Consider the following 26,569-nt stretch of genomic DNA (forward strand, 5'->3'; position numbering starts at 1 on the left):
AAGCGTTAAGAGCTAAATCGAACAATAACGACGACGACATTAACGCTGAGCACAGTGAAGAAGAGGCTGGAAAGGACGATCTTATTCCACGTGAGTCAATCGCGAGCTCATTCACTCAAGATTTACTCGGAGCCAAGAATTGGAATCTACGCATAAAAATCGTAGATAATTTTTTTTGTTTCCCTAAAGAACTCCTTGCCAACAATAATATTCTTAAGTCCCTACTTGGAAAGCTGATCAACGATTTCCCAGTAATATCCAAATATCACCGGAAAGAAATACTATTCAAAATCCGCACGTATATTTTGAACAGTCATTCTGGCGAACATCTCCTGGTTGAAAAATCTTTCCGAAGAAATCACATTACAATTTGGTTGCTTAGTTCATTTATCCAGACGTTCACCAATAACAGACCCGGGTGGACAGTAACAATGTTCAGAAATTTTAGAACAATCGTCTTTCCTTTCTCAGGACAAGTTTCAAAACTCATCCCATTTTTGAGTCCGATTTCGATTGTCTAACAGGGATGAAATGTGAGAAATCGCTGTTGTTTTTATTGAGTGTTGCGTTTTCGTTGGAATGTAAAAATCTCAACAGTAATTTTGACCTCTCAAGCCTCGTCGGAGCATGGGAAGCCGTAGATAACTTGGACATGTACCTCTTCAATTTATGTGGAACGTCGTCACATTGTAAAGATGGCCTCGTCTGTATCAAACCGGCTGGCGAGGAGCATACGAAAGTGTCGATTCCGAAAGACGACTCTGAATTTGAATTAGAGACGGATTCAATTTCTACTTCATTCGTCCTGAAGAACTCAAATGATTTCGACGACGTTGACGAGTTCAAAACTCACCGTCCAGTTTGTATGCGGACATCGACCTCTTGGTGCTACTTTTCCACCGGAGCTTATTTTGAAATCTGAGAAAGATAAGAAGCGAGAACTTACATTTGGATGGCGGACCTCAGCAGCTTGCAAGGATGAAAAAGAAAGCAGATAAAACGCTTTCAAAATGCTACACAGTGAATACCAAGAAAAACGCAATAATCGACCTCTCCCGACTCGCGAATACTGTCTATTCCAGCATCTCCAGCAGGCAATAAGATCTACTACAGTCTCTGTTCTGTTCTTCCAGAAGACGGAGAATTTCCAACGAAATGTGCTGGAAAAGCAGCTTGTTTGTTGAAAAAAGGGAGAAATCCGAACGTTATTCAAAGATTCTCCTGAACCGAAATTCCAATCACAAGACAGCTCTGTTCAAATGAAATTTTATGGAAAAGAAGAGCTCGAGAAGGTCGCCTGCTCGAATCAATTCACTGTCACTCTTGAGTTTCCTCATGTCGGAAGAGAACATGCGCCGCAGTATTTTACCTCGAGTTCTTTGGGCGAAAATGAGTGTCAAATCGGAGTCATTCACAGAACTAGCGCGGCGAGAGCGATCTCGGATATGTCCAGCAAAACTTGTCGTTTTTCCGAAGGCGATGTTGGAAAATCGGTTGATATTCGCAAAGACTTCGAAAAATCCTCATTTTCTCTTGATGATGAGTACGATCTTTCTCTGTGCGAGGAGAATAAGAAAACCGGCTCGGATCCCCAATCACTTGGAAAGTTCTATAACGCTATTTACTCAAGCGATATGAGTGTTCTTATCTATCGAGATGGGGACGTTTGTGAAAACGATTTAAAATACGATTCAATCATAAACACCAACTGTGTCGATAGCTCTGAAAACTAAGCGGAGCCTCAGCTGGTTGAAAAATCCGAAGATGGCTATGCGTTTACTTTCGAATGGAACAGGAACGAAGTCTGCCAAGAAAAGCTCGAAACTGTCTGTGGAATGATTCTAGTCGGACACGACGTCAGCTCGATCATGCGCCAGCCGATTAGTCTCATCGAGAAGCTATCACGAGAAAATGTCGACGACCAGAAAGACTTATTTAACGCATTGCTAGAATCAGTTGAAAGCTGCTTTCAATCTACCATTTCTGAATTTGCAGAAAATCCATCCGAGAAGAACGCAGCGCGGGTAAAAAAGATGACCAAGATGAGTTGCGTTCGATAGAAATCCAGAAACAAAAAAAATCAAACTCCAGAAGACTCGAAAACCTCAAGACTTCAACGCGAAATGATCGATTTGGTTGGAATACTGGTTTCAAAGTCTGATCGACTTGAGCCTGAATTCGCCTTGCTTCAGCTCGAAATTATCATTATACTGGCGAAAAACGCCACAAAAGATTTCAAAAACGCAATCTACAACTTCTTGTACAACGAAATCGCCGAAGAGTGCGAGGAAAGTTGCCAAGGATTGAAAACAGAAGACATTCTAGTTCGCAATCATGAGTTGGTTTCTTTGTGGCTTCTTCTAAAATAAAACTTATCGCGAAAAGTAGCCGAGAAAACAGCGAAAGAAACAATCATAGAAGTAGCGACAGAAAACGGCGAAGAAGCAGATGTGGAAGAGTCTGAGACTCATAAATTTCGATTCTCAAAGCCAAAGACCAGCATTTTCGATGGAGTGTCAAACATACTTCTTGATCTTGCTCGCGGATCCGCTGCTTCCTGCGCTTCTATTCTCGAAGAAATGGCGGCTGAACCAGAATCATAAAAGCCACTACTCAAGGTTCTATTCGATGAAATTTCAAAAGCTACTGATGATCAAAACAGCCAGTCGATTGCCGAAAGTTTTACAATGAAATTATAACAAAGACCGAGGAGCAGTGTCTGGCAAAAGTGCTGTGGTACGATTTTGAAATACAGTCACGAAAAATTGAAAGACAAGCTCGACTCAGAACTAGAACTTGCGCTATCTGAAGTTTCGAAACTCGATGAAATAGTGATGTTGACAGAAATCCGGCTTTACGACCCTCGGGCGGAAAACGTCGCTGTCTTACCGCAAATCGGCCCCAATCTCGCCCGAGTTATCTCGATCACTTAGGACTTTGAGGAAGCGGGATTATCTAATTTGATCAACACTGCGCATTCAAACTTGCCAGAAACCTTTGAAGTCGTCATCAGATGCTTCGTTTACGAACTTCTCAAGTTCTTTCACACTGATGTTTCAACAATGTCTTATGCATGCTGCATGAGGGTTTTTGAACAACTAAAAGTTCTCCCTCACAAACGTTTTCTCAAGCTAAGATCATGATCTAGTGTTCTTTACGTGCTCCGAAGATAGTTAAAATAGACGACTGAAATTGATAATACTTATGTATTAAATGAAGAAAGAAGATGAAGATGGAAGTGTTAAATGTTAGGAGAGTACAATAATGGGAAAAAAAAAAAAGAACTCTTTATGATGAAAATGATCTATTGTTCGTCTACTGCTCGGTCTTGAAGTCGAATTCATCGTGGCCTGTTTCTTCATCGGTTTCTTCATCTGAGGAACTAGAGATACGGATTTTTGAAGGACCGAAAATAGAAATTACTTACGAGCTCGAAATCTGAGGGTGTACGAATCTTGGACGGTTGTAATCGTCCTCGGAAGAGCTGGATTCAGCACTAGATAGTATTTTAAAGAATATGAAACCAAAATGAGCATCAATTACCGATCTGGAGAATAGCGGATTGGCGAAGGCAGCGAAGAAGAATCCGTGTCAGAACTATCGAGGTTAATGGGGGAAGCTGGGCGCGGAGGAGTAGCAGTTTTTTTTGCTTCCAACAGTGATCGTAGCGTGCGATTTCGAGCCTCCATCGAGATAAGGTTCTCCGTTTCTTCCCCTAGTCTAGCAGCCAGTCGACGCCTGATCCTGTTGACTCTTCGTAGACGATAATTCAAATGATCGATTCGTTTTGATAAAGACACAACCGTAAGCTGCAACTCCTTTTTCTCAGATCGTAGTTTTCTGATGGCGTAAGGGATTCCATATGCTATAGTTTTTTTTTTCAGTTAAACAGAAAAGGAAACTGTACTTTCTTACCCTTAGCAACAGAATTGCTCATTTGCCGTAGTATTCTCTTAAAACTGGAAAAAAAAAAAGAAAAAAGAAGAATTGCGAATGATGAAAATTTGATTTTTCAAAATCTCCGTCGGAAAAATTGGCGTGAGCGCCTCGCGTGCGAGTCTTTTTCGCACAGGAAACGAAAAGGGGGGAGGAGAAGGGAAGGATAAACAGTCTTAGAACGAACAGTAATCAATTACTAATAGCCAGATTACTTGCCCGATTGAAAATGCTCGCATATTGCAAAAGATTCTTGCTTGCAGTCAAGAAGTTTTTCATCGGAGAGCGTAAAAGTCAAGAATCCACAGTAGTCAACTGAATGAACTCGAGGGATTAGATCAAGAGGGCGAGTACAAAAGGATTAGCATCGACGTTGTTAATCATCTTGGCGAGTTAGAAAAGTGCAATTGCTACGCTTACAACGGACCAGAATCAGAAATCTCGCGTCTTCTAAAACTCGACTTTTTCACTTCCTATTCGACCAAAAACCACCCATATTCTGGCAGCGAAGAAGATAAGAAATTCGGAGAAGAAATCTGCGCTCGAATTCTGAAGAATAATTAATGGAGCAATTGTATCCGGAAAAAACCGTTCAGAAAGCGGCGGAGAAGGCGATTTTATCTGACAACTTCGGGGAAGTAATTCCGTTCTTCAGACGGTACTTAGACAGCAGAAGAAAAGAGATGATTTGGTGCCCACGCTGGCTTCTTTGATTACTTCTAGTAATATTCGAGTCAAGTTTTTAAGCTACCTCCTTATTCTTTGCAATATCCGGGGCGACGCCTCGATGATTATTTTCAATCAAGTTCTCAAGGATCTTTCTTATCAAAACTGGGCGATTCAGAACGTCGCGCTCTTCACTCTCGTCACAATTTTTTTAAAAAAACTTCGGAAGAAATCGTCGAATACGAAACAGTTGAAAGATAGATTTCAGCGACAATCAAAGATGGAAATTTACTCGCGGGAACTTCTGCTTTGGTGCATTTGCAATCTGGGAAATGGGTATCTACCAGCGCTCTCATAAATTAAAATAGAGATTAACTAAAAATTCGTTCTATTCCAAGAAGACGTAACATTCAAAGCTCTCCGATTCACACCTCACCGTTTGTTGAGCGTGAAGAAAAGTTATTCCTCGGAAAAAGATCCTCGAGCAGATCGCGCTCCTACTGTTATGCCTGACAATATTTACATTAGGAAGGTCGCTTACATGGGGCTCGCGACTTGCGGAAATTTATCGTTGAAATAGTGGAACTCGCTGTGCCAAAGTGAAATATTGGTACGCTCCATTTCATCGCTCACCCTGTTCTCTCAAGAGTTTGAAAACGTGTCGGAAAATGATCAAGAGCTAACTCTTGAACCTGACGATAACTTGAAGGCTACGTTTATTTACCACGATAAATGCTGCGAGCTGGAAATAGGCAGTTCAAGCTCTAGCGTTTTTGTTATCGCTATGATTTGATATCTCGAAATTAGAAATGCTCAAACAAGCAAAGAAATCAAAATGAAAACTTAAATGTTCGGACAAGATTTGCTCAATTGCCAAGCATCTAGTGTAAATGTCAAACAAGCGCTGTGCAGAACTTCAAATTCAATTGCTTCTAGAAAGACTTTTAGGAGGATTAACGCATCTGAGAATGTGATGATGAGTTGACTCTGAAAAGATCCGAGCCACCAGAGTTTTAAACGAGAAAAAAAACTGCCATTTCCGATTGCAGGTGACACCCGGTGCGCCGAAAACCCCATGTTAACATCTCTTCACACGGCCTTCCTCCGCATGCACAATAAACTTGCTGTTGGCCTCAAAGGCGTCATGGAAGACGCAACGGAAGATAAAATCTTCATGGAAGCTCGTCAAATAAACCTTGCCGTGTTCCAACATATTTCTTTTACTGAATTCATGCCATTGGTAATTGGAACCAACCTCTTCGACACTCCTGATCTTTTCCCCCTTCCTCCAGGGCAACAAATGGGGAGAGTCAACGACGATGATGCAGATAACAACCCCGAAAATGCAAAATTTGGATTCGACGGCTTTCCAAGCAAAACGGACCCTTCAATTCGAAACGAGTTTGGGGCTGCTCTTTTCCGTTGGGGACATTCGATGCAAAGATCTGAAATTTTCGCCATAAATAAAATGGGAACACGAATCAAAACGGCATTCTTGCGAGATAACTTCTTTGATCCACAAGTTCTATCTGAGGCATCGGGAGTAACACCAGGACAACTTATCCGAGCAGCGGCGCGTGAACAACCGATGAAAATGAGCTCTAAATGGATTGAGGATACCGTTCACATGTTCTTCAAGCCTAATTTTGCATCTCATGGAATAGATCTTCAAGCAATTAATATCATGAGAGGTCGGGACCACGGCCTTGCCTCTTACACGGAAGTAAGAGACCGATGTATGCAGCATGGGTGGTATAAAGAAATTCTATAATGCCAGAACTGCGAGAGAAGTGAGGATGACACCATTGTGGCCGGTTATTATTTCACAAATGTCCAGTAACTAAGGAAAAGATGTTGATTTGTACGTCGGTATGCTCAATGAAGTACCACAGAAAGGTGCTATTGCTGGACCCACTGCTATCTGTGTTAATCTTGACCAGTTCATCGCTCTTAAGCACGGTGATCGCAAATACTACGAAAGAGAAGGACAGTTACTGTCGGCTACATCGACAATTTTGGTGCGAGACTTTGTATCGAATTCTCCTTCTAACTTAGAAGTCCTAAGTTTTGGGGGAGTGGGGGAGAGTATTGGGATCCAGCCTTGATCATACTACGGCGTAGCCGATGCCTAACGCGTGTTAAAGCTTACCAGTTAATGCGCGTTGAACGATAGCTCTAACTGGCTGTTGAACGATAGCTCTAACTGGCCGTTGAACAAAACCTCTAACTGCCGGTTAAGCGAGTTCGGATACATATATAAACCTGACACTTTTCACTGAAAATCATCAGAGCTGAGAGATAAACGCTCGAAATGAAAATAAATAAGACACAGAGATAATATTGTTATTGTTATTATTATACAGGTATGATATAGTTGGACCTCAACAGAAGGTTGTCCAATTTGCCGTATGAAAAAAATGCTGAAAATCTGCGCCTAGAGGATTTTTGGCATCTATTCTCCTGACAACACTCGTTCTTGTCGGTCGAGATTAAACTCAAAAACAAAATTTCTCTTTTTCTTGCATTCGAAATTCCTCCAAAAAGCAGGACTAACCGGAATGGAAGATAAGCAGGCCCGCCTCCAGAAACCAGTGGCCGGTGCGCTTCATCAGGCGTTCTTCTGAGGTGAATGATAAGGTACGCGCCGGCGAGGAAAGCCGCGTTTACGCGCTTTCTCGGATCCAGCGAGGTGTAATGCACGATCTTCTTCTTTGCCAACGAGGCCGACTAGTTAATATTGAAATCAAGGAAGAAGAAAGAGCTGTTTACCTTGAGCTTCTTGTTTACTCGGCAGCAGTAGCGGTAGATGTGCGCCAAGTTAAGAGGCCCGAAGTCGGCGTAGAAGTTCTCGTAGACGAACTCGTCGTCGATGCAGAAGTAGTGAGTGTGCGCAGTGCTCTTGGGCTTGGTTTTCAGCGTTGCGAAGTATAATCGATCCTAGAATCATATTAACTGGTTGACGAGTTTTAGATGGTGACCCCCTTAATCCCTGGAATTTAAATTAAGAAAGGCTTGGCTGTAAGCCGTGTCTTTCAAAAAAGAGATAATGAAAGAAAAGGTCGATATTTCCAATTATTTGGTTTTAATTATTTAGCCCGGGAAATTCCCTCAGTATGAGTGACAGAAGCAGTTTTACCTTTATTAACTCGCAGGCTGAAATCACTTCGTTTTCCATGGTACTCGCCGAAGCGGCTCGAGTCATTTCAAAAACGCTTTTTGAAACTCGTTTTTCCGACTTTTATTTTTTCAATTTTTAAAACAATAACTCAGCCGCGATTTTCAAGTCTAAAATTATTTTGGTTATTTTCAGTTTTTTATTAAATCAATATTTATTTTATAAATAGAAATAGCATTCGAGCATTTTTCGAACGATTTTTGTAGCAATATTTTTTGGTTTTTAATTAAATTTTTGGGAAGCAATGGCAAAAAAATAATAAAAATGAAATTGAATATTTTTGATAATTACAGAGTGTGCTTGTACAGGGAATCCTCGACGAGAAGAAAAATGGAAACACCGATTGGCGGAAATATAAATATGAAGATGCCGAAAGAGGATTAATTGTTTTGTAAACACTTGTTTTGAGAGGTCACGTGACCGCAACTGACCTCGATTTCTGATTAAAATTGACCTTTATTAGTATTTTTGACCAAAAAGAGCCCCAAATCAAAGGCATCAGGGGCTCTTATTGGCCAGAAAATAGTAATAAAGGTCAATTTTAATTTGTAATTGAGGTCATTTGAGGTCACGTGACCAGTCAGGACAACACTTATTTTTTCTTTTAACTTGGGCTTTGGATGGTATGGATGGGGTTAAGGCTATCTGCACTTGAAAAGTCGTTCTTTTTATTAAGAAGTTTTAGAATTGAAAATTGTTCTCTGGCATTTTTCGCACTCGCTTTTTCCAAAAGATAAATGTACTGTGGCGGGGGCGATTGAAAGTGGCGCACTTTCAAAAATGATTTTACTTTTGGGCACACAAAGCTCTGCCCGCCGCCATAGGAACGCGCTCTTCGTAACTCTGAGTCTGAATTCTTCGAATTTTTCAAAAAAAAAAATAATAAAATTGGCGGGCACAGTGATTTCCCGCATCAAACTAATTATGAGTCACCTGCTTTGACCTGGGGCGCGTGTAAATATGCTCAACGAGAATTTTCTCTTTCGGAGAATCCGGATCACTTGAAGGCTTTAAATTCCTCTCAAAGAGAGTGTTTTTAAAGCGCCACGAAAAATTTAAATATGAATCAAAGTTGCTTTAAAATTCACGAGCTGAACTCGTGGAAGTGTTTTGAAAAGGGTTTAAGACAACAATTCAATATTGAGAGGTGCTCCTTAATATTTTAACATTCATCTCTGGAAAAAAGGGAGAGGGCGAAGTTTAGTGTAATAATAATAAGAATTTTTTCATAATCGAGAAAAAAAATACATAAGAAAAAATGAAAAGGTTTTATATTTATATATTTACAGTATGCATAAGTAACATGTTAGAAAAAAGAGGAAAAAGCGTCATTTCATGCATATGATTATTATTTTTTTTTCTTTAAAATATTATCAGTAACGGCTTGGAAAAAAAGAGGATTAGCAAATGTTTCATTATGATGATATTTTTTAGTAAGGAATTTTTTTTTAGCTTGTCAAGGACTGCACTTGAAAATGAAAATTGGAGATGAAAAGATTGGATTTTTTAGCTCTTTTTAGTTCTCTTTTTTGGTCAAGGATGGCTTTTTGAGTTTTTGAATTACAGAAGCTGCTGTGACAGTAATTGAGCAACTGTAAAGCTGTCAAGTGAGTGAAAAGAGGAGGAAATTGAATTTTTGAACCTTCGATAAAATAATAAAATATTTATACTGACTGTAAGTCGATCAGATGGTAACTAGACTGGAACATGATTTGCTGACGTATCCGTTGTTTTTTTAGCTACCTAAATAAAGAAAAAATTAAGAAATGAAGCTTGATTTTCTCTAAATTGCTCGTTTTCCCTGTAATAGAAATCAACAAACTAGCGACTACAGTAATATCAATCTATTCCTACTGCACCCCTGGGAGGAATAATAGACTCAAAAATAATCCCACAAACAAATATCGGCTCAATAAAAGGAGCTTTTCCGAGCTTCTTTTTAGCAATTTTAGCTTCTTGAACGATTCTTAAAGAAATCTGCTTCAGAACTCAAAAGTCCTACTTTCTCGAAAATGAATTACCTTCGGCATTTATCTGCTCAGGATTGGTCGGTGTAGGGACGGAGGAAGCTGGCTGCGAATTGATGCTTGGACTGATTGATGATACTGGAGAACTCGGGTTGCCCCCCATCCTCAAGTTTTGAAAGGAACCGAGAAGGGAACGGGCACGAGCACCTACGTCATCATGCGTTTGCTCCCCGTTGGAAGCAGCACTTCCATTTTGACGCTGGCTGATCCGCTCGTTAATTTGAGAGCTGAAAATTGAATGAATTAAACTATTTGTAGATTGCCAGCTTTTTTCAGCTAGACAAAAGTCGATCAATATTTACTGCAATAGTCTAGCCAACTTTTCAATTGAGTGCAGATGAGCTGAGGTCAAAATTGAGCTAGCTGAGCTGAGCTGTCTCTTTTTGAAGAATCACTGAGCTGAGCTGAGCTGAGCTGAGCTGAGCTGAGCTGTCTCTTTTCGAAGAATCACTGAGCTGGGCTGAGCTGAGCTGGCTCTTTTTGAAGAATCACTGAGCTGGGCTGAGCTGAGCTGGCTCTTTTGGAAGAATCACCGAGCTGAGCTGAGCTGGATTTTTTCAGAAAATTGAGCTGAGCTGACCCTAAACTCAAAATTGCTCAGCTCAGCTCAGGAAATTTGCAACTCTGCTGCAGGTTCAAAATAATCTCCGATCAAGAAAGACTCACCTGCTTGGAAAAGAGTTCTCGCTGCCCCTGGTCCTCTTCATGATCTCCTCTATCCTCTTCTTCCTGGCCAGTCTCTCCTTTTCCTCGGCCTGGCGCTTTTCCTCGCGTTCCTGATCGGCGCGGCGCACATTTTCGGAAATTCGATTCGCTAATTGCTCCTTTTCCTCCTAGACAGATTTTCAATTCAAATATTCTGCGATTTGTGAATAATGAATTTACCTCGAGTTTCTTAGCTTCTTCCTGCTCTTTGGCCAGACGCGCGGCTGCAGCTTCATCTGCCAGGCGCTTTCGGTTCTCTTTTTATGGGATTCAAAATAAAAATAAAGAAAAAATACGTCTAGAAAACTGAAAAAAAACGGGAGGTAATTTGTTCTGCCCGTAATCATCCTCTTCTTCATGAATAATTGCAAAAGGCGCGTTGAATATTTATTTGAAAATCATTCTGACGTTCATTCTTTACTGTAGTTTCGAGATGGTCGCAGCACAGAAGCTAAAGCCTTGAGGGAAAATGCCAGAACTTTTATTATGATGAAAAATATATCTTGAAAAGTAAATCGATCTTGCTTTTGCTTGTGCTAACTAACCTGTGTTGAAACCTGAGTGAGGTTCATTCGCGGCTATTTTATCAAAGCTTCTCCAAGACCCTGACACAGGTTTACTGAGCCCTGATCCATTCTCGTTCCGAAATTCACCTTTTATGAATAATTTTTCCGTGAACTTTTGTCTTCTATCCAAAGTTTTCGACATAAATGCCGAATAAACCTAAAAATCCATCATCCCTGATCAGAGGATTTGTGCTTATTATCGGCATTTTTATCGATAACTCTGGTTACAACTCAAAAGTTCACGTTGAATAAAGAATGAGAGTTCTCATTTGAGAGGATATTTTCTCAAGTATTATCCTGGCGAAAATATATTTCAGCAAGATGAAAAACAACTCATCAAAATTAAAAAATTGACGCAATAAAAACAAGTTGCTCTTTTGATCTTGCTGATCAGCGCTGACCTGGCCCCAGGGGAGTTAGCCAGTCTCATTCGCGTTCATAACAAGAAGTGCTACTAAGTAATTAATTTAACAATAGTCAGCGCAAAAAAATCAAGGCCAAGTTTATTATTTCGAATCCGCTCCTTCATCAGCTTTTTGTTTGGCCTCTTTGGCCGCCTGTTCCTGTCTGAATTTTTCCTTTTTCTCTCTAAGCCGTCTTTTGTACTCGTCCTCTTGCTCTGAAGCTGCTTCAATCACGGAATTCTGAGCAGCGTTGTTTTGTTCTTCGCTTTTCTCGGGCGCTTTCAAATCGGGAGGCGAGACTTCCCTGAATAGACAAAAAGTGATGACAGGGCATATTTGGGACGGCTTGGGTTAGCGCCATAAATTCTAGCGGCCGAAATAGATGAGTTAACGATTATGGACTTGTCAGAGCTTTGTCTGACGAGCAAGATCTGAACTCGCGAATCTGTCGAGAGACCAGAGTCAGCCCAAATTACGCTCGTGAATTCGATAAATCCTTGATCTAAGATCATCGATTGATCCCTAAAATGGCTCTGGTTCAGTCCAGTTAGCTCTGGTTCCGTCATCTTTCAGCCCCATGTAAATCTGAGCCTCGTTAAACCTGTCGACTGACGAGGGGAATCAGAATCTTGAGGATTCTCCCGTATACAGTCAATTTTGGCATGTTTTCACACCAACGCAAGAATCATTCTGCCTTGACACTCAGGGTGACAGACAAGTTTTCATCCATCTGTCAGCTAGACCGAATCCCCAAAGAATCTTTCCTCACCTTTCTTGGGGCTCAGGAGAAGCTTGAGGAGCAAGGTCAGCAGAGTGTGAGTCATTCAGCCACGATTCTAACATCGAGTTCTTGGCCTTTTCCTCGCGCTTCTTTTTCTCTTTTTTCTCCTTCTTTTCCTTTTTCTTCTTTTTCTTCAATTTTTTATCCTCCTTGGCCTGCGCGTCGGCAATTTCCTCCTCGGTTGGGCCGACCTTGGCGGGGATCTCGGAAACTTCAACAGTATCGTCGAAAGATACGGTTTTTTGGAGTCTGTCGTCGTCATTCAAGGATGCTTCAAGATGTTGGGTGAGAGGTTTTTCGGAATCTTTTGGTAAGTTTTCCATCAAGCTACTTCCTTCCCGACGAGAGGAAGCAGCCGTAATTACGGTATTTACAGACAGCACACCAAGTATATTTCGATTAGTAGGAAGATATGAAACACCCCGGATTGGAGGCTCAAGCGTTTTGAGTTCAAGACGCTAGAACGATAGAAGTACAGTAGCTAGCTCCAAACTTGGACCCAGATTTCCGGATCCTTTTGAATTTAGTTCCCTCTTTAGGGATCAGAAAAAAGGTCCTCAATTGGCGCTAGCCACTGCAAATCTTGGAATTTAAGATGTTCCCCGTATTTTTACCCTTTGGACGTTTGAGAATCGCGCGGTAAAAACTTTTTCCTTTCTCGACGAAACTATTCGAGTGCGAACCTTGAATGTGCAGTTGCTCGCTTTCCGTCGCTTCCGTGGAGATGTCGGAATGAAGAGAAGTTGCAGAAGAGGAGACGAGAGAAACGGCGGAGGATTCTTTGAGAGACTGGATTGAGGGGTTCTCGTTGTTGATTTCAGCTGCTGAATTTGGGTTTAAAAAAGAAGAAGGAAGAAAGTAAAAGGAAAGAAAAATTCCCACAAAATACTTATTCGCGGATCAAATCAACCATAATTTCAAGCATTTTCCGAAATCGCCTCACATAAAAATTGCTGGCTAAATTTCGGAAATTGAATGTTGGAAACGGATTATTAATGAGGAAAGCATCAGCAAAGCATGGAAAGTCTTCCTCGTTATGTAAAAATTATTTCATAAAAATCAGTGAATCACGGAATCTTCAAATCCTCAATTCATTTTTTACGGTAAAAAATTGAATCATAATCTCGATTTACCTGAAGCTGGGACGGATTTTTCCTCTTCATTGTCCTTCTCTAAATCCTGCACGGGCGATGCTGATTTTTCCCCTGAAGATTATATTAGTGACAATCGTCAAATTTTGGTATTGCCACAAGCATCAATATTTAAATTGAATATGCAAAAGAGAATGATAGATTTAGATAAGCCGATGAACGCGGCAGGATTAGCTGTTTTCGTTCTGACAGACGAGCTTCAGCATTTGAATATGCGATGCTCTGTCAAATTCGCTGATGTTGATTGTTTCTCACCTCGGCTAGCATCGGAGGCAGCAGCTGCTTCTCCTTCCTCCTCATCATCATCTGGCAAAGGAACATCCAGGGGATTAACTGACATCGGGCTGGCCGGTTTCTCTTGATTTTCAAGAGCAGCCGCATCTGACTCCTTTGTCGGTTCAACAGCCACGGGAGCGCTTTCCACTACTTCAGCTTGAGCCACAGGCTTTGCTTCTTCCGGAGCTGGCGGGGGAGACGGGGATTTCTTGACAACGGGAGGAGGCGAAGGAGACTCTGTCTTTTTTCCGTCGCTTGAGTTCTTGGCACTTGGTTTTGCGGATTTTGAAGGCTTAGGAGATGGCTTGACTGCCGCTGTAGCTGATTTTGGCTTCGGTCTAGGGAGAACATTCTAAGATGGATAAAAATGATTGCATCTATCTTACGTGGTGGTCGTTTTTTGCTGACGAGGACTTGGTCTAGCCGTAGATTCATCTTTCTTCGCAGAACTAGACGCGCCAACTCCGGATGTTCTTGGATGTCTGGGCGTAACTGAAGCTGACCTTGGCTTCACTTCTCTGGCGGGTTTCTTGGCATCTGGCGTTTTGGAAGATGTTTTCGACAATGAAGGGGTCTCGGATCCGTCTGGTTTTGGGCGAAGAGAGGAAGAGGAGATCACATTGGAGGAGTCTCTGGATGTGTTGCGACTGCGAGGTTGAGGGGTTGTGCGACCAGAGGGCTGAAGACACAGAAGATAATTTCTTGGACAAAACAAAAATAAGAAGTAATCAAAATGTTTGTAAATACACACCTTGGGCTTGGGATCGAGCGAATGCCGCTCGGATGAAACAGTACGAACACGAGGCTGGGCAAGTCTGTTCAAATGTTCATGGGAGATCGTCCTGCGACGGAGTTTCGCTTCCTTTAGTGAGGAGTCGCCATTCAGGCTCGGAGGCGAGGAAGTCTACAGAAAGAGTAGTTATATAAAAAACAACATGAGGATAGGAAAAAGTCTGTAAAATGAACCAACGGGCTAATTCATGTCTAGACTTCAGGACATTCTCTAGCGAAGGAAAACTTCAAGAGCAAGAAAAATGAGTTGTCGATAGTTATTTCGCTTTTGTACCTGTCCATCTGGCTTTCCGAAGCGTTTGGCTCTGGAGGACGCGGTAGGAGTGAGCAGTCTGTCGGGAACGGAGAAGGATGAGTTCTGCGACTTGCAATCTCGCGGTGTTCCAAGCGTTGATCCATTCAGGGAGTCATTGTCGTCCTGATCGAAACCGCCTCGGAGACTTCCAATCCAAGACTGAAAAAAAAGACTTGAGGCATGATCTTCCTTGATTTTGTGCGATGGAGATTTCCAAAGATGTTGAATTTATTCAACTGGTCTTTTTTCCATCAAGCCTCGGAATAAATGGGGGAGATTTGATCGTGTAGAAAGGGTGAAAGTGAAAGTGGAACGGTAGTATTGATTTGAGGCGATAAAAGTAAGTGAAAATGATAAGTGCAAAATGCGCGCATGCAAGTTTTTTTCTGGCATTTTGAAAGTACCTTTTCTGCGGGGATTATTTCCGCCTAAAGACGTCAAATTTGAAATCAAAATCAGAAAGAACAAAGGAAACTCGAGTAATACAGTACCTGCATGGATCGAGGCATAGCAGTGGGCCTCGCTCTTGAGCCATCATCCCCACCGCCTGAAAACGACGTTACTTTACGATTCTCTCTACAAATTTAAGGCACACCAGTAAATATTCAAATTTTCATGCAACACGATTTCGGAAACATGATTTTGAAAATGGGAGAATTGGGAACTCGGCCAAAATCAGCAAAAACGTAGGTTCTGCGAATTCACCCGAGGTCACAATTCCCGACTTTGAAAAAGGGAAATTCTGGTTAGCAAATTCTTGATGACAAGGCGCTGAATAATTATACGATTTTGCATATCAGACAGCAGCGGAATATTAGCGCGATTTTAGCCCCCGTTTATGTAAGCACCCGTTTTTTTAATAAGCACCGAATGAGGGGTAATATCTTACTGTCGAGCATGTCGGTGCCGAAGACATCTAGTAAAAACAAATGAGTTAATACAAGCACAACATCCAATGAGTTCTTTAGTCAAAGAGGGGAAACAACGAAAAAATGGTACAAACGAGAATTTACAATTTTCATCTGGTTCAGTACCCTCTGCGATGGTCTCCGAGGGGAAGTTATACCACCATGTTCCTGAGAGACAGAAGTTGATTGAGTTAGATTTCGTTCTAGTTTAGACAATTTTCTATACTAGATATTTTCATTTATAATGATATCTACTATCTAAAATAAAGACGCTTTTATTCAGTCAAAAAAGACCGAAGAAGCGTCCTTCTAGAAATTCTTTCGAAAGAAAGTTTTTGTTTTCAAGGTTCTCTTCCTTGATTTCATATGAAAAATTACCGTGAACGGCGCCGTTCCAGCTCCATCGTTTCTTTTTCTGCGCTTCTCTGCTTCTCGCTTCGCCTTTTTCCAAGTCCGAAAGTGCCTTTTCTTTCTTTTGACGAAGAATGACTTCTCTTCTTTCTTTTGCTTCATCGTGTCTGGATGATAACGAATCTAAAAACAAAGCTTGCGAAGGAGAGGCCTATTTTGTTACCTCTTCGTTGTTTTCGTTCAGTCTCAGTTTGCGCTTGAATTTGTGACTTTCTTCTAGCTGCAGTTTCTGCTCTGTTGACTGTTTCTGAATATCAACGATTTATAATGACTTTCTACAGAGGTTAGCTCGCGTGTCGGATTTTACCCGAAAATGAAATCCGTCTTGACAGGCAAGGTCGTGTTTTTCATGCAATTTTAAAAATGAAATGAGAAAAAAGCGACTTTGTTTTTGCTCTTTGAAATTCAGTTGTGGCTTTTTTGGTTTGCTGAAGTAACTTTTGTTCGTGAAGGAAAGTGATGGTGGGTGATGAATGTTTAATTGTGTTCTACTTTGGAACACGTGATTCTACTTGTTTTTTGGATGCGAATTTATGTTACTATTACTTGTTGGAAAGAAAGGTTTAATTAGATGGTTAGTTGGGGAAGCGGCTTTTAAGTTAAAAGCGCTGTTACCATCAGAATCGTTCCACATGAAACATCCGCGGACGCCGAGATCTTGGTCAAAGGTTCAATCAAAATTAGAAAATCTTTACAGAATCACCGAGCATGAATCTGGCTCTAGAATATTCATTACCTTGGCGGGCGGCTTCACGCTCCTTTTGAAGCCGTTCCCGTCTCTCCCGAGCCGCTGCGATTTTGTCTTCAAGAGTCACTGGCTTCTCGATTTCCATTCTACTTTTTTCTTTAAAAAGGGTTGAAATGAAACAATATCGTCTTAACTTTGAAGCTTTTAATTCATCACAGTATATTTAATTTTAATACAGATTGACAATACAGTAATAAACAAACAGTAGCAAGTTGGACGGTCGAACTTTCTTTTACAATTTTTTACAGAAAGAGCGAAAGTTTTTGTATTGAAGAAATATTGTATTTTGCGTGAGTTGATAGGAATCCGCCATTTTTGGCGATTGTCGATTTACAATTCGGATGCTCTCAGCTCTGAAGTTCATTTAAGATTCTTTCTCGATCTTGTGATTTGTTGGAAAATGGCTTTAGCTGGATAAAGATTAAGATTAAGCCCTTTCCAGATTTCCTGCAGCTTCTTCCTCTTACCTTCTATGTCCTCTTCGATATCCGAGATATGAATTTCGACCTGGAAATCGTCTTCCTGAAGCGTTTCCACTTCCTCCTCCATTTCTATCTCCATATTTTCGACTTCCCCATCTTCATCACCGCCACGTGTTGTCCTTGTCTCCGCCTCAACTTCAATTCTTTCGCGCTCATCCTCCGAGTGTTCCTCGGAATCTGAAACGGATATTAAAAAGAAAGCCAACACTCAAAGGCCAGATTGTCACATTTGAGAGCTAGACAGATCCGAATCCCTGAGTGTCTGGGCTCAGAAAAAAGAGGGTCTGGGAAATTTGAGGAAAGTTATTTTTTGCTTATCGATCAAATACTGACCTTGAGCATTATTTGGCGCGGCGTTGGCAGGATTGATGAGTGGCTCGGCGATGAGGGGGGTGAATCTCCGTCTGATTTGAAAGGTGTTCTTTTACGATTCATAAATGCATATAAAGCGAAATTTCTAACTCTCAATCTTTTCAGCCAATAAGAAGCCTCTATAACTCGGCTAGGCCAATCAGAAGCGAGCAAAACTCACCAAACAGGTTCGAGCATTTCTGATTGGCTAAGCGTATGGAAACAGGCCTCTGGTTGGCTGAAAAAGCCCAAAAGTCTTCGAAATAATTTTGAACCGTTCCAAAACAAAGGGCAATTCAAAGTGATGAAAGAAGAAGATCATCATATGCATGGTCAACATGCAAGAAGTAAACAAAGCGATAAACGCGTTTCTTCGACTGAATAGAATTAATTCTAGCGCGTCTTCTAAGCGAGGGATCCTACCTGGTGTAGATGTGGTTATACATGTAGAAGCCTAAATGGTACAAGTAGAAGAAGCGGATCCAGTACTTTTTGGTTATGGGCGTGTGGCAGCAGTAGGAGTGGAATTGGTCAGCGATCCAAACGGACAAAATCACGTAGAAAGCGATTCTAGCGCTCGTTTCGACAGTGTTCTCCTCAGAACTGATGGAGAAGCTCTCGAAACGCGTTCCTGGAATCTCCAAAGTACTCGGACATGATGTCTTCGAGCCCAATAAGCGCTAGAACGGAGCTGGCCACGGCGCCGTAGGGAAAGTGATTGTGAATTGTCAAATTTATGGATGCAAATAAAACCCTCCTGAATCAAAAAAGGGATGATTTTCAATTGAGTATCCACGCCTGAAGATCGAGGGGACCTTCCGTTAGCACCCGGAACACAAACATGAACACCTGTTTATAAGCGAACCTACAGAGTAGATGATGAGAAAACCAACCATGAATCAAAATCACCAAATTAATTCGAATTACCTAAGAAGCATGGCAATCAGCGCCGTAAAGACCATACAGGCGATTACAGGCACATAAAGCATTCGTTTCTTGTGACCGCCGTTGAAGACAGTAAACTGGTCCTTAGTTACAGTGTTTCTGATAAAACCGGTGTTTCCGGAAATCTGCACGATGGAGTCCAAAACGATCCAGTCGTAGCCAAACCACTCGGCCAGCAAAACGCGGCCGAACTTGTCCCAAACAAGTGATTTGAAGCAGTCGTCTTTGGATGGATCGAGCATCACTTTGATCACTTCTACGTTTCGGGTTTTTCGCGCCTGCTCGGATAAACGGAGGTAGCCATACTCGTGCGAGAACTCAAAGCGGACTAGGTTGAGGTAGTCGAAGCCAAAGTCGAAGATGTTTCTCATGCTAGAAAGATTATTACAAACGAGTTTGAATCTGCAGCCATTTGGAGTCATTTTAGGACGAAATAGGCCTTTCCAAAAATTTCGGAAAAGAAATCGCACCTGAAATAATTGGCCTGATAGTGAAAGGGCCGAGAAGGGTTGGGAGTGTCGGTGATTACATCCGTCGAAATAGTGATAAGTCGTCTGGATATGTTCTGATAGGGCTGATGCTCCAGTTCGCGGTAGAGAGGACATTGGTTCTCGATTCTGAAAGGCGGAAATGATGCCCTGCTTAGCGACAGAAAACAAACAAGATGGTTACTGTAACATTCGATTATGCTGCTCTAGAGACAGGCGCGTACCTGTATAAATAATCAGAAATAAGCGCTGATCTTCGTCTTCCAATCTCTACCCGCAAAATCGACTCGACGGGGATCTTGCCCTTCAAAGGCAGCAGACAAGTACTGGTGTTGGGGTATCCGACGTGTGAATAAATAAGAGCCAATGCTGCGCCCAGCGCCTAAAACAGCGAAAATGAACAATAGCTTTTGAAAAATCAACCCTGCTGCGCGATGAGGTGTCATAAAATTTTACAAGCGCGAAAAAAGAAATGGAAAATTTTTCAATCAAAAAATGAAGAGAGAAATTCTTAAAGAGGCCGCCTCTTCAAATGACTTTCTCATCGAGTGTTGCCATTTGAATCTTGAGTGCGCATTTTATTTCCAGTAATTAATTCGAAATACGAGCGTCTTTCATTAATAAAAATTCCCCCCTCCAGCAGCAGAAACTTTCTCTATATTAATTTTTCACCTTTATCAAAACAACAAATTCCAAAAAGCGGCGAAGTCCTTTTTTGCACCAGCGGGCGTAGCGTTGACAAAATGACTAAAGTGAAGGGTGCGTAACGTATAATTCTCTGTATAATTAATTCCATTCTTTCGAATTGACAATCGCCTACAGGTAGAGCAAGCTAAAGATATGATAATTGCTCGTTATCGTTTTACAATCTACATCTACCACTAGCTATTTTACAACTTTTCTGAAGCTTTTCTTAGAAATATTTTTAATTTTTCAAAGAAAAAACCACAATTGGCATCAATTTTTTAAGAAAAGGTTATTTTTCTACCCGAGTTTTGTTGATATATATAAAATAGATTCTGCAATAATTTAACGGAAAATAGTTCTCCAAAAGTTCTACTTAAGTATATACTTAAATTATTTATATTCTTCAAAAATTGAACCCTTTCCAGAAAAATATTCGCAATGTGAACTTGAAGAATCACATCACCAGTGGCCCCCCTGGTCGGCGTCCCCCTCCGTCGTGGAGGTGGCCGGGGGTTGGGCCCTCGGTTCTCTGCCTCTGTTTGGTTTGGGGTTGGACCGAGACGCTCATGATCATCTGGTCCTCCGAGATCGTCGTCCGTCATCGTGACTTCAAGCCACTTTTGAGAGCCATTCTGAAATGTGAACGAGTTCCAGAGCGATTCTAGAGTTTTGTTTTCTTTTAAAATATGTTACGAGTTTATTTTCTTCTTTTCCATGTTTCTGATACAGTAAGATGCTACAGGGACACCCCAGGGACTTTTTGGCGCTCGAGAGTTGCTTTTTCAAAATACGTAGGCGGTAAAAAGCATTCTTTTGAAGACAAACAATCAAAAAGAAAGCTGTACCGCCTACGCATTTTTTAAGCTTTTCTCGAGGCGCGTGAGAGTGATTCTAGAGCAGAAACAAAGCGTAAATAAATGAAACAAGCACAGGTACAAAAAATTAACTGATCATCATTGTATTTTTTGTCAACAATTTAAGTTGTTGGTGATTTTTGACCAAATGCTAATTGGGTGCTGATTGGTCGAAAAAAGCCACTAGATGTTAGGGTCAGACATCGCGCCGACCTTGGATTCTAGTGTTAAATTGGTTTCAATGATTTGGTTTCAGGTTTTTGGGAGATTATAACTTTTTATTAGGGTCGGCATTTCGATGATTTTCATTGGCTTTTGGGCCGAAATAAGCTTTCTGATTGGCTTATGGGTTTAATCAAGCCCTTTCATTGGAAATATGGTTAAAATTGGGGCTGTGATTCGCTCATGGCCAAAATAATGCTTCCGGTTGGCTTATAAGCCTAATAAAGTCCTGTGATTGGGCCGATAGAAAAAATGCCCGACCCGCGCCTTCAGAAAGCTTCTTCCTTCGATTTGCTTTCGGGTATTTGTGATTAGTGAATTCAGGTAGCTTCTACAAGATGTCTTGAGTATTCAGCCATCATCGGTGTCTTCCGGACTTGTATCCTGGTTCAATAACCGTCTTTCCGTCACAAAATACGCTGGAAATTTGGTTTTACTTTAGATTAACCAGTGCCTTGTTCCCAAGCTCGTGATGCGTTGCTCAACCAGGTTTTTTCGTGATTGTGGGGCTGGTTGCTACGCGGAAAAGACTTTGTTCGAAATACGGAATGAAGCAAATTCAGATTCTTGATTGTAGATCAAGTGGCGGAAGTAGCAGTCAAAGCTTCAAGTCAAACTTGGAAATGATGATTGAGACCAGTCATGTCAAGCGCGTAAATGATCATCAAGACATGTTCAAGGATCAAGAGCAGACGACTTGGAGTCATGAAATTCCGTATTTTGCACCTGGCAAGACCAGATTGCGAAGCGTCCGGATAGTCAGCTCGAAGGAGGGATACGCCGGATTCCGGCATCGATCGTTTGCTAAGAGGCTAGCTAATCTCTCGGCGAGGATGAATTGTACCTGAGGGAACCATGAAGATGTTGAAGGGATGCTCATCCTTTGGAAGTTCAAGCATCAGGTTCTTTCGCCAGGAGCCGAAGTGGCCACGAACTTTGAGCTAATTTATATAAAGAAAATGAATAATAACAGAATATACTCTTATATAAAATCGACGCGTCCTTAATTAACAATCGAAAACACTACCTTGCTGTACTTCATCAAGGCGGCAATAATCTGTTCACAAGCAATGAAGTTGGCGGGCTGGTACAAGTCTCTGTTACTCCTGTTAATGACAAACACGACCTCGGGCATGAAATCGACATTATCAGTTCCATCGGGCGGCGTCGTAGTCGGCTGAACAAAAAATTCAACAGGACATTCTAGTCACATGTAAAATTGTGCCTTGAGCATTTCCGCGGTGGTCAGCAGCCGCACCAGGTTGAAATCCGGCGCTTGATCGTGCAAAACTGTTTCGGAGTGCTCAAAGCTCTTGGGAAGAATATCTAAAGTTTGGATCATTATTCTAGCGCTCCTTTTCCTAAAATCACGTGACAAACGCTCATGAGCCAAGCAACGAGCTGAAGCGACTGGATTTGGTGGAGCGAGAGGCCGGAAGCGAGATCAGGAGCACCACCACCTGTAACAGATTCTCAAGTTGCCAAAATAGCAATTTTCTAGCGTTTTTACATTTGACGAATTTCAAATCAATCCTGTTCCGTGCCGCCGATCGCGATCATTAACGCATAATTCGTCGAGTAAAGAAGTCGAAAGAACTGGCTGAGTGTCTTTTCGAAGTTTAGAAAAGCTTTCAGTTGAGGATTCAAGAAAACGGCCCAGTTTTGGGCTCAAAAATTCAATAAAGTTAACAATGACGTGCTTTTTTTAAGGTTAACGAAGTTTTCCAGCCCACTTCCGTCATAAAAACCCCGGAACACCATACTTTTTCAGAATCAGCAGAAAATTTCAAGAACTTTGACCATTTAAAATTCTAGAAATCTTCACTTCCGGTCGATTCTAGAGCCGGAAGTTATCGAAATTTGGGAGTATGGGCAACTTGTGGCCTATCAAATTGATTCTCAGACGATTCCCTATCATCTCAGAGAAGAATCAATCCCGGCCACGGTCAAATCAACCGCAAAAACTGAAAAAATTTCATAAATTTATGCATTTTTTCGTAGTTTTGGCGGATGGTTTGACCGCGTATGGATTTGTTTCTTCGAATGAATCGATAATGAGATGACTCAGAATCTTCTGAGCATCAATTTGATGGGTCACACTTTATACATACTCGAAAATTTCGTCAACTTCCGGCTCTAGAATTGACCGGAAGTGAAGATTTCTTGAATTTTAAATGGTCAAAGTTCTTGAAATTTTCTGCTGATTCTGAAAAGGTATGGTGTTCTGGGGTTTATATGGCGGAAGTGGGCTGGAAAACTTCGTTAACCTTAAAAAAAGCACGTCAATGTATTCTATAGGTTTTTGGCACAGCCAAACTATGCCATTTACCAGCACGATCACTATCGTCTCTAGTTGAACTGAAATCGAATAAATCATATAATTCGAAAAATAAGTGATTTTCTGGTTTTCAAAATAGACGAACGTTTCTTGATTTACGAAAGTGGACAAAGTCTTGTGGGCTCGGCTAACTCTGTAGGAAGCCTTAATCAGCGCCGTTTATTCTATAAATTATGTGCGGCTTTTTGGCAGACTTCTGAAAGTGTGCTTTTCAAACTCGTTGCCTAGCAAGATCATCCGCTCGCTGGTAATGAACATCTCCACTCCAGCAGTCATGTGGCAGCCCTTTTCCTTTGTCTCGAATCCTTGAGGCCGAAAGTGGAAACGCTTGTCGCGACAGTTGCTCCCGCCAAGCAAAGACATCAGCGAGCTTTTGCCCACTCCTTGGTGGCCGATCACGCCGACGACCAGGAAATCCGTGTTTTCTTGCTTTCACAGTTTTCTACGTGAATTACGATAGCGAAGCGAGAAGCTGATTTTCGAAGCTGCAAGCTTTCTTTCCTCATGGAAAATTTTAAGCGAAGATGATCCCCAGGTGCTGATTAAATTATGCCCCGGAATGAAGAAATTCCACGACGAAAGCTGCGCGTTTCCCTCCTCCTTATCTTACGATGCTCTCTATTTCAACAAAAAAGCAAGGTCTTGGAGACTTTAGGAGCTATGTGACACGCCTATGTCCGACGGTTCAGGGGGGTTTCGTCGGTTGAGTAACCATAGAATCACAATTGCGCAAATTGCTGGTCTTGAAAACTGTTTCCTGAAGGAAACCAAGCGCTGGAGATGGCTCTCGCCAGTGAAGATTTGGATCGATTATTCGAGCAGATCGCTTCATTTCCGCATTTTTCAAGTCTCCTTTTCTTCGGGTTGCTTCATTACTACAATCAACACTATCAATTGCAATAATAAGTGATTGTTCTTCAACCCTTTCCTTCCGCCTCATCAACCTCCTTCCCTCTTCCAGAAGAAGGCCGTTCCGAGTACTCGCTGTTGGAATTGTTGTATTCTCGCTGATAAAGGATCTTCTCCGACTCCGAGTTGTTACTTCTGTTGTATCTTTGGTTCCGCCCATTTCGATTTCCCCGCGTTTTCGTATTTGAATGCGAGCTTTCAGAGTCGCCATTAGCGTCGACCCCGCGGTTCCGCTGGATTCGGACGCGGCCGTCCATTTTTGAAATTTGAAATCGACTGACTGAAAAGTTTTTCGTTGAAAATCGCTGTTTTTTGTTGATTTTTATTGTTTTTTTCTTGAGTAAAAGATGAATTACACTAATGGAAAAGATATGTTGAAAACATAGAAGAAAATGAATATTATAATAGTTTTTATCAATATTGCAAAATATTAAAAAGAGGGTTGAAGAGTCAGACATCCAACACTAGGTTATAGAAAAGAGCAAGAATGGTCTTCAAATTTTCAAAACATGTTAAAATGATATATTTTTTCGATTTTCGATTTCATGCAAAAGTTGAAGCAAATGTTGTTTGTACGAGTCTGTTTCTAATTTCGGGCATTTTCTATTGCTGAATTTACGTTTTTATCTGTCAAGGGAATTCGATCAGTCGCTAAGAAGCTTTATTTGAAGACGATAGAGAGTACAAAAATTGCAACGACCGGGCGAGATTTTGGGAGTTTTACAAGTTTGGGTGATTTGTTGGACGATCCACGATTTTTGAGAAGAATTCTAAGTTATATTATGAAATGATGGTACTTGATATTTTTCGGATGTGTCGTTTTTAAATAGATAGAAAATGAGTTTATAGGTAAGTTTCTTTTTTTCATGTTGTGTGAGTTTTCGTAGCGGGATTTGAAGATTTATTCTGTCTTCAGGGATTTCTGCCGAACGCGCTCTGAAAACAGGGATTAGCGATTATCATAAGATCATGTAGATTTACCTGCGCGCTGTGCTGTGCAGCCTGAGTAGCAGCGCTGGTGGCCGCGTTCCTGACAGTTTCATTCGACCAAAGCGTCGTGCCGATCGAGCTCTGTCCTTCTGTCATCGCCTTGCCGAAGGTAGCGCCTGTTGCACGGTAGATTTCGTGCACTTTTCGAAGCATTATCAGAGCGAAACACAGGCAGATCCTTAAATTAAGGTAGAAAAGGCGGAAAAGGAGGGATTCTTACGTGAAAGCGATGGAAGAAATCATGGAAATGATGCCAGAAGCGACGTCTTCTTTGATTGCGGCGATCGAAACTACCCAGCCGCAGTAGCCCATTCCTTTGATACCAATAACCATCAATAAAAGCCAGCAAATCTGAAACGACATTAGGTGCTTGTTTCTTTGTGATGCTGCCGATCTTTCGTGAGGTTGTTTACCTGGAAGAAAAAGATGAAGAAGAAAATGAAGAAATTGAATGAAGAATCGCTCTTGAACGCTCTGTAAGCGGGAATGTACCAGCACATGGAGCAGGGAGAATAAAGCCCGAGCCAGAGGACTGACAAGCCAAAGTTCTTGGGTCCACTTTCGCTGTCGGCCGTTTCGCTTTTGCTTTCTGCGATCTGAAAGAAAAATATGGAAAAAGAAGCAGGAAAAAATGCATTACCCAGAAGGTCATATTTCCAAGAACATTGAGGAAAAGACAGAGGACGTAGGTCATCCAGAGGTAGTACAAGTAACGCACCGTCTTTTGGAAATCGAGCGGGATTTCGAGACTGATGTCGTGGTAAAAACACGGTTTTACTGGAAACCAGGACGGCAGGGGAGGCCAGTTGTTAGGCTGGACGGTTCCGCCGGTCTGAAAATGGAGTTAAAATGAGTAAAACGAATGATAAAAGAGTTCATGCAGTGATAAATGAAGAAAAAGATAAGGTGTCTTTACCAAAATTTATTACCAAAAGATGATACTACTAAAATATTCAAAACAACCATTCAAAAGAATCTCGCTAACCTGTAAATTGCGCTCCCTTCTTTCCAGCTCTTTCTCCTTCTGCTCGAGTTCTTGTTGTCTCTTCATCAAATCCTCGTGTCCTGGAAGATCGGAAATCCCCTTTGGTTTCGGAACTTTCGGCGCCGATTCGGCGATCGGAATCGAGGTCATCTGTCCGGTCGGAGCGGCGCTCTGGGTTGGCGCGCTCGGAGCTAGAAAAATGGGTGAAATTGGGGAAAGGGAAAGATTTGAATTGATAAATGAAGGTAAGTGTAGGTGGTAAAGGTTTTACCATGTGCTGGGTGGAGAAAATACTCATATTCATCTGTTAAATCTTCAAAAAAGGCAATTCCAGCGAAGAAAAAGAAAGAAAACTTACCGACATCGTCCGCAAAAGGATTGTCTTCAACAGCAGGGGCCTGAGCCGCTGCTCGTTGAGCTTCTACGACCGAAGGATCAGCGAACGGATTATCCATTCTTCAATTATTTCAAAATCAA

General features: G+C 41.5%; 6 protein-coding genes across 17 annotated transcripts in view; 1 reads left to right on the forward strand and 5 right to left on the reverse strand.

Annotated features, from left to right (window-relative positions):
• Positions 1 to 7,883, reverse strand: part of LOC145695281 (dual specificity protein phosphatase CDC14A-like) — a 30,194-nt gene extending 22,311 nt beyond the window's left edge. For all 3 annotated transcript variants that reach the window (XM_081772295.1, XM_081772300.1, XM_081772289.1), the window contains exons 1-3: positions 7,739 to 7,883; positions 7,372 to 7,539; positions 7,157 to 7,329 (exon numbers count right to left, since the gene is read on the reverse strand). In XM_081772295.1, the coding sequence (XP_081628421.1) occupies positions 7,157 to 7,329; positions 7,372 to 7,539; positions 7,739 to 7,804 (407 nt within the window). In that variant the 5' untranslated portion in view covers positions 7,805 to 7,883. The remainder of the gene's footprint in view (positions 1 to 7,156; positions 7,330 to 7,371; positions 7,540 to 7,738) is intronic.
• The window catches only part of LOC145695324 (cathepsin L-like), a 31,822-nt gene continuing 5,737 nt past the window's right edge, over positions 485 to 26,569 (forward strand). Inside the window, exon 1 of the mRNA XM_081772329.1 lies at positions 485 to 521. The gene's annotated coding sequence lies outside the window, so the exon portion shown is untranslated. The remainder of the gene's footprint in view (positions 522 to 26,569) is intronic.
• LOC145712343 (uncharacterized) lies at positions 8,440 to 16,959 on the reverse strand. Of its 9 annotated transcripts, none has more exons than XM_081790076.1 (19): positions 16,830 to 16,958; positions 16,709 to 16,750; positions 16,257 to 16,340; positions 16,061 to 16,216; positions 15,788 to 15,850; positions 15,266 to 15,321; positions 15,179 to 15,202; positions 14,754 to 14,933; positions 14,439 to 14,591; positions 14,074 to 14,366; positions 13,667 to 14,025; positions 13,394 to 13,465; positions 12,875 to 13,084; positions 12,249 to 12,531; positions 11,599 to 11,783; positions 10,690 to 10,766; positions 10,471 to 10,637; positions 9,799 to 10,031; positions 8,440 to 9,520 (listed from the first exon to the last, which is right to left on the reverse strand). In XM_081790076.1, the coding sequence occupies exons 1-19, from the start codon at positions 16,924 to 16,926 to the stop codon at positions 9,513 to 9,515; spliced, it is 2,742 nt and encodes a 913-aa protein (XP_081646202.1). In that variant the 5' UTR covers positions 16,927 to 16,958; the 3' UTR covers positions 8,440 to 9,512. The 9 variants fall into 9 exon arrangements, with proteins under 9 accessions (XP_081646202.1, XP_081646178.1, XP_081646164.1 ...); XM_081790052.1 differs by lacking the exon at positions 15,788 to 15,850 and adding an exon at positions 15,664 to 15,690 and having other exon boundaries at positions 16,640 to 16,750; XM_081790038.1 differs by having other exon boundaries at positions 12,249 to 12,564; positions 12,914 to 13,084; positions 16,640 to 16,750.
• The window catches only part of LOC145695234 (membralin-like), a 40,335-nt gene continuing 30,733 nt past the window's right edge, over positions 16,968 to 26,569 (reverse strand). The window contains exons 2-13 of one of the 2 annotated variants that reach the window (XM_081772238.1): positions 20,217 to 20,433; positions 19,780 to 19,854; positions 19,332 to 19,489; positions 19,090 to 19,236; positions 18,602 to 18,991; positions 18,473 to 18,539; positions 18,306 to 18,403; positions 18,098 to 18,244; positions 17,955 to 18,051; positions 17,657 to 17,744; positions 17,309 to 17,500; positions 16,968 to 17,194 (exon numbers count right to left, since the gene is read on the reverse strand). In XM_081772238.1, the coding sequence (XP_081628364.1) occupies positions 17,172 to 17,194; positions 17,309 to 17,500; positions 17,657 to 17,744; positions 17,955 to 18,051; positions 18,098 to 18,244; positions 18,306 to 18,403; positions 18,473 to 18,539; positions 18,602 to 18,991; positions 19,090 to 19,236; positions 19,332 to 19,489; positions 19,780 to 19,854; positions 20,217 to 20,396 (1,662 nt within the window). In that variant the 5' untranslated portion in view covers positions 20,397 to 20,433 and the 3' untranslated portion in view covers positions 16,968 to 17,171. Of the gene's footprint in view, positions 17,195 to 17,308; positions 17,501 to 17,656; positions 17,745 to 17,954; positions 18,052 to 18,097; positions 18,245 to 18,305; positions 18,404 to 18,463; positions 18,540 to 18,601; positions 18,992 to 19,089; positions 19,237 to 19,331; positions 19,490 to 19,779; positions 19,855 to 20,216; positions 20,434 to 26,569 lie in introns of both variants that reach the window. The other variant, XM_081772245.1, reaches the window with a different exon arrangement.
• On the reverse strand, positions 20,493 to 22,212 carry LOC145712304 (nonsense-mediated mRNA decay factor SMG9-like). Its single transcript, XM_081789990.1, has 7 exons — positions 22,096 to 22,212; positions 21,898 to 22,047; positions 21,715 to 21,811; positions 21,605 to 21,674; positions 21,325 to 21,404; positions 21,138 to 21,246; positions 20,493 to 20,922 (listed from the first exon to the last, which is right to left on the reverse strand). Exons 1-6 carry the CDS (start codon positions 22,210 to 22,212, stop codon positions 21,191 to 21,193), a joined length of 570 nt encoding a protein of 189 aa, XP_081646116.1. The 3' UTR covers positions 20,493 to 20,922; positions 21,138 to 21,190.
• Positions 24,251 to 26,567, reverse strand: LOC145695336 (secretory carrier-associated membrane protein 1-like). The gene is made up of 7 exons (XM_081772337.1): positions 26,451 to 26,567; positions 26,093 to 26,283; positions 25,748 to 25,939; positions 25,521 to 25,703; positions 25,328 to 25,458; positions 25,099 to 25,285; positions 24,251 to 25,053 (listed from the first exon to the last, which is right to left on the reverse strand). Exons 1-7 carry the CDS (start codon positions 26,545 to 26,547, stop codon positions 25,030 to 25,032), a joined length of 1,005 nt encoding a protein of 334 aa, XP_081628463.1. The 5' UTR covers positions 26,548 to 26,567; the 3' UTR covers positions 24,251 to 25,029.

This window comes from Oikopleura dioica, chromosome 1 (assembly GCF_907165135.1).
Source record: "Oikopleura dioica chromosome 1, OKI2018_I68_1.0, whole genome shotgun sequence".
Lineage (NCBI taxonomy): Eukaryota > Metazoa > Chordata > Appendicularia > Copelata > Oikopleuridae > Oikopleura > Oikopleura dioica.

Coding starts and splice junctions, on each gene's coding strand:
- LOC145712343 (XM_081790029.1), bottom strand. CDS start 16,926: ATGGAAATCGAGAAGCCAGTGACTCTTGAAGACAAAATCGCAGCGGCT. Junction 14,934..15,178: donor AAATAATCCCCGCAGAAAAG/GTACTTTCAAAA, acceptor CTTTTTTTTCAG/TCTTGGATTGGAAGTCTCCG. Junction 13,085..13,393: donor AAAATCCGTCCCAGCTTCAG/GTAAATCGAGAT, acceptor ACCCAAATTCAG/CAGCTGAAATCAACAACGAG.
- LOC145712304 (XM_081789990.1), bottom strand. CDS start 22,212: ATGATCCAAACTTTAGATATTCTTCCCAAGAGCTTTGAGCACTCCGAA. Junction 21,675..21,714: donor CATCTTCATGGTTCCCTCAG/GTACAATTCATC, acceptor CTAGCCTCTTAG/CAAACGATCGATGCCGGAAT. Junction 21,247..21,324: donor ATCACGAGCTTGGGAACAAG/GCACTGGTTAAT, acceptor CCAGGATACAAG/TCCGGAAGACACCGATGATG.
- LOC145695336 (XM_081772337.1), bottom strand. CDS start 26,547: ATGGATAATCCGTTCGCTGATCCTTCGGTCGTAGAAGCTCAACGAGCA. Junction 26,284..26,450: donor TCCTTTTGCGGACGATGTCG/GTAAGTTTTCTT, acceptor CCATTTTTCTAG/CTCCGAGCGCGCCAACCCAG. Junction 25,704..25,747: donor TTGGAAATATGACCTTCTGG/GTAATGCATTTT, acceptor TTTTTCTTTCAG/ATCGCAGAAAGCAAAAGCGA.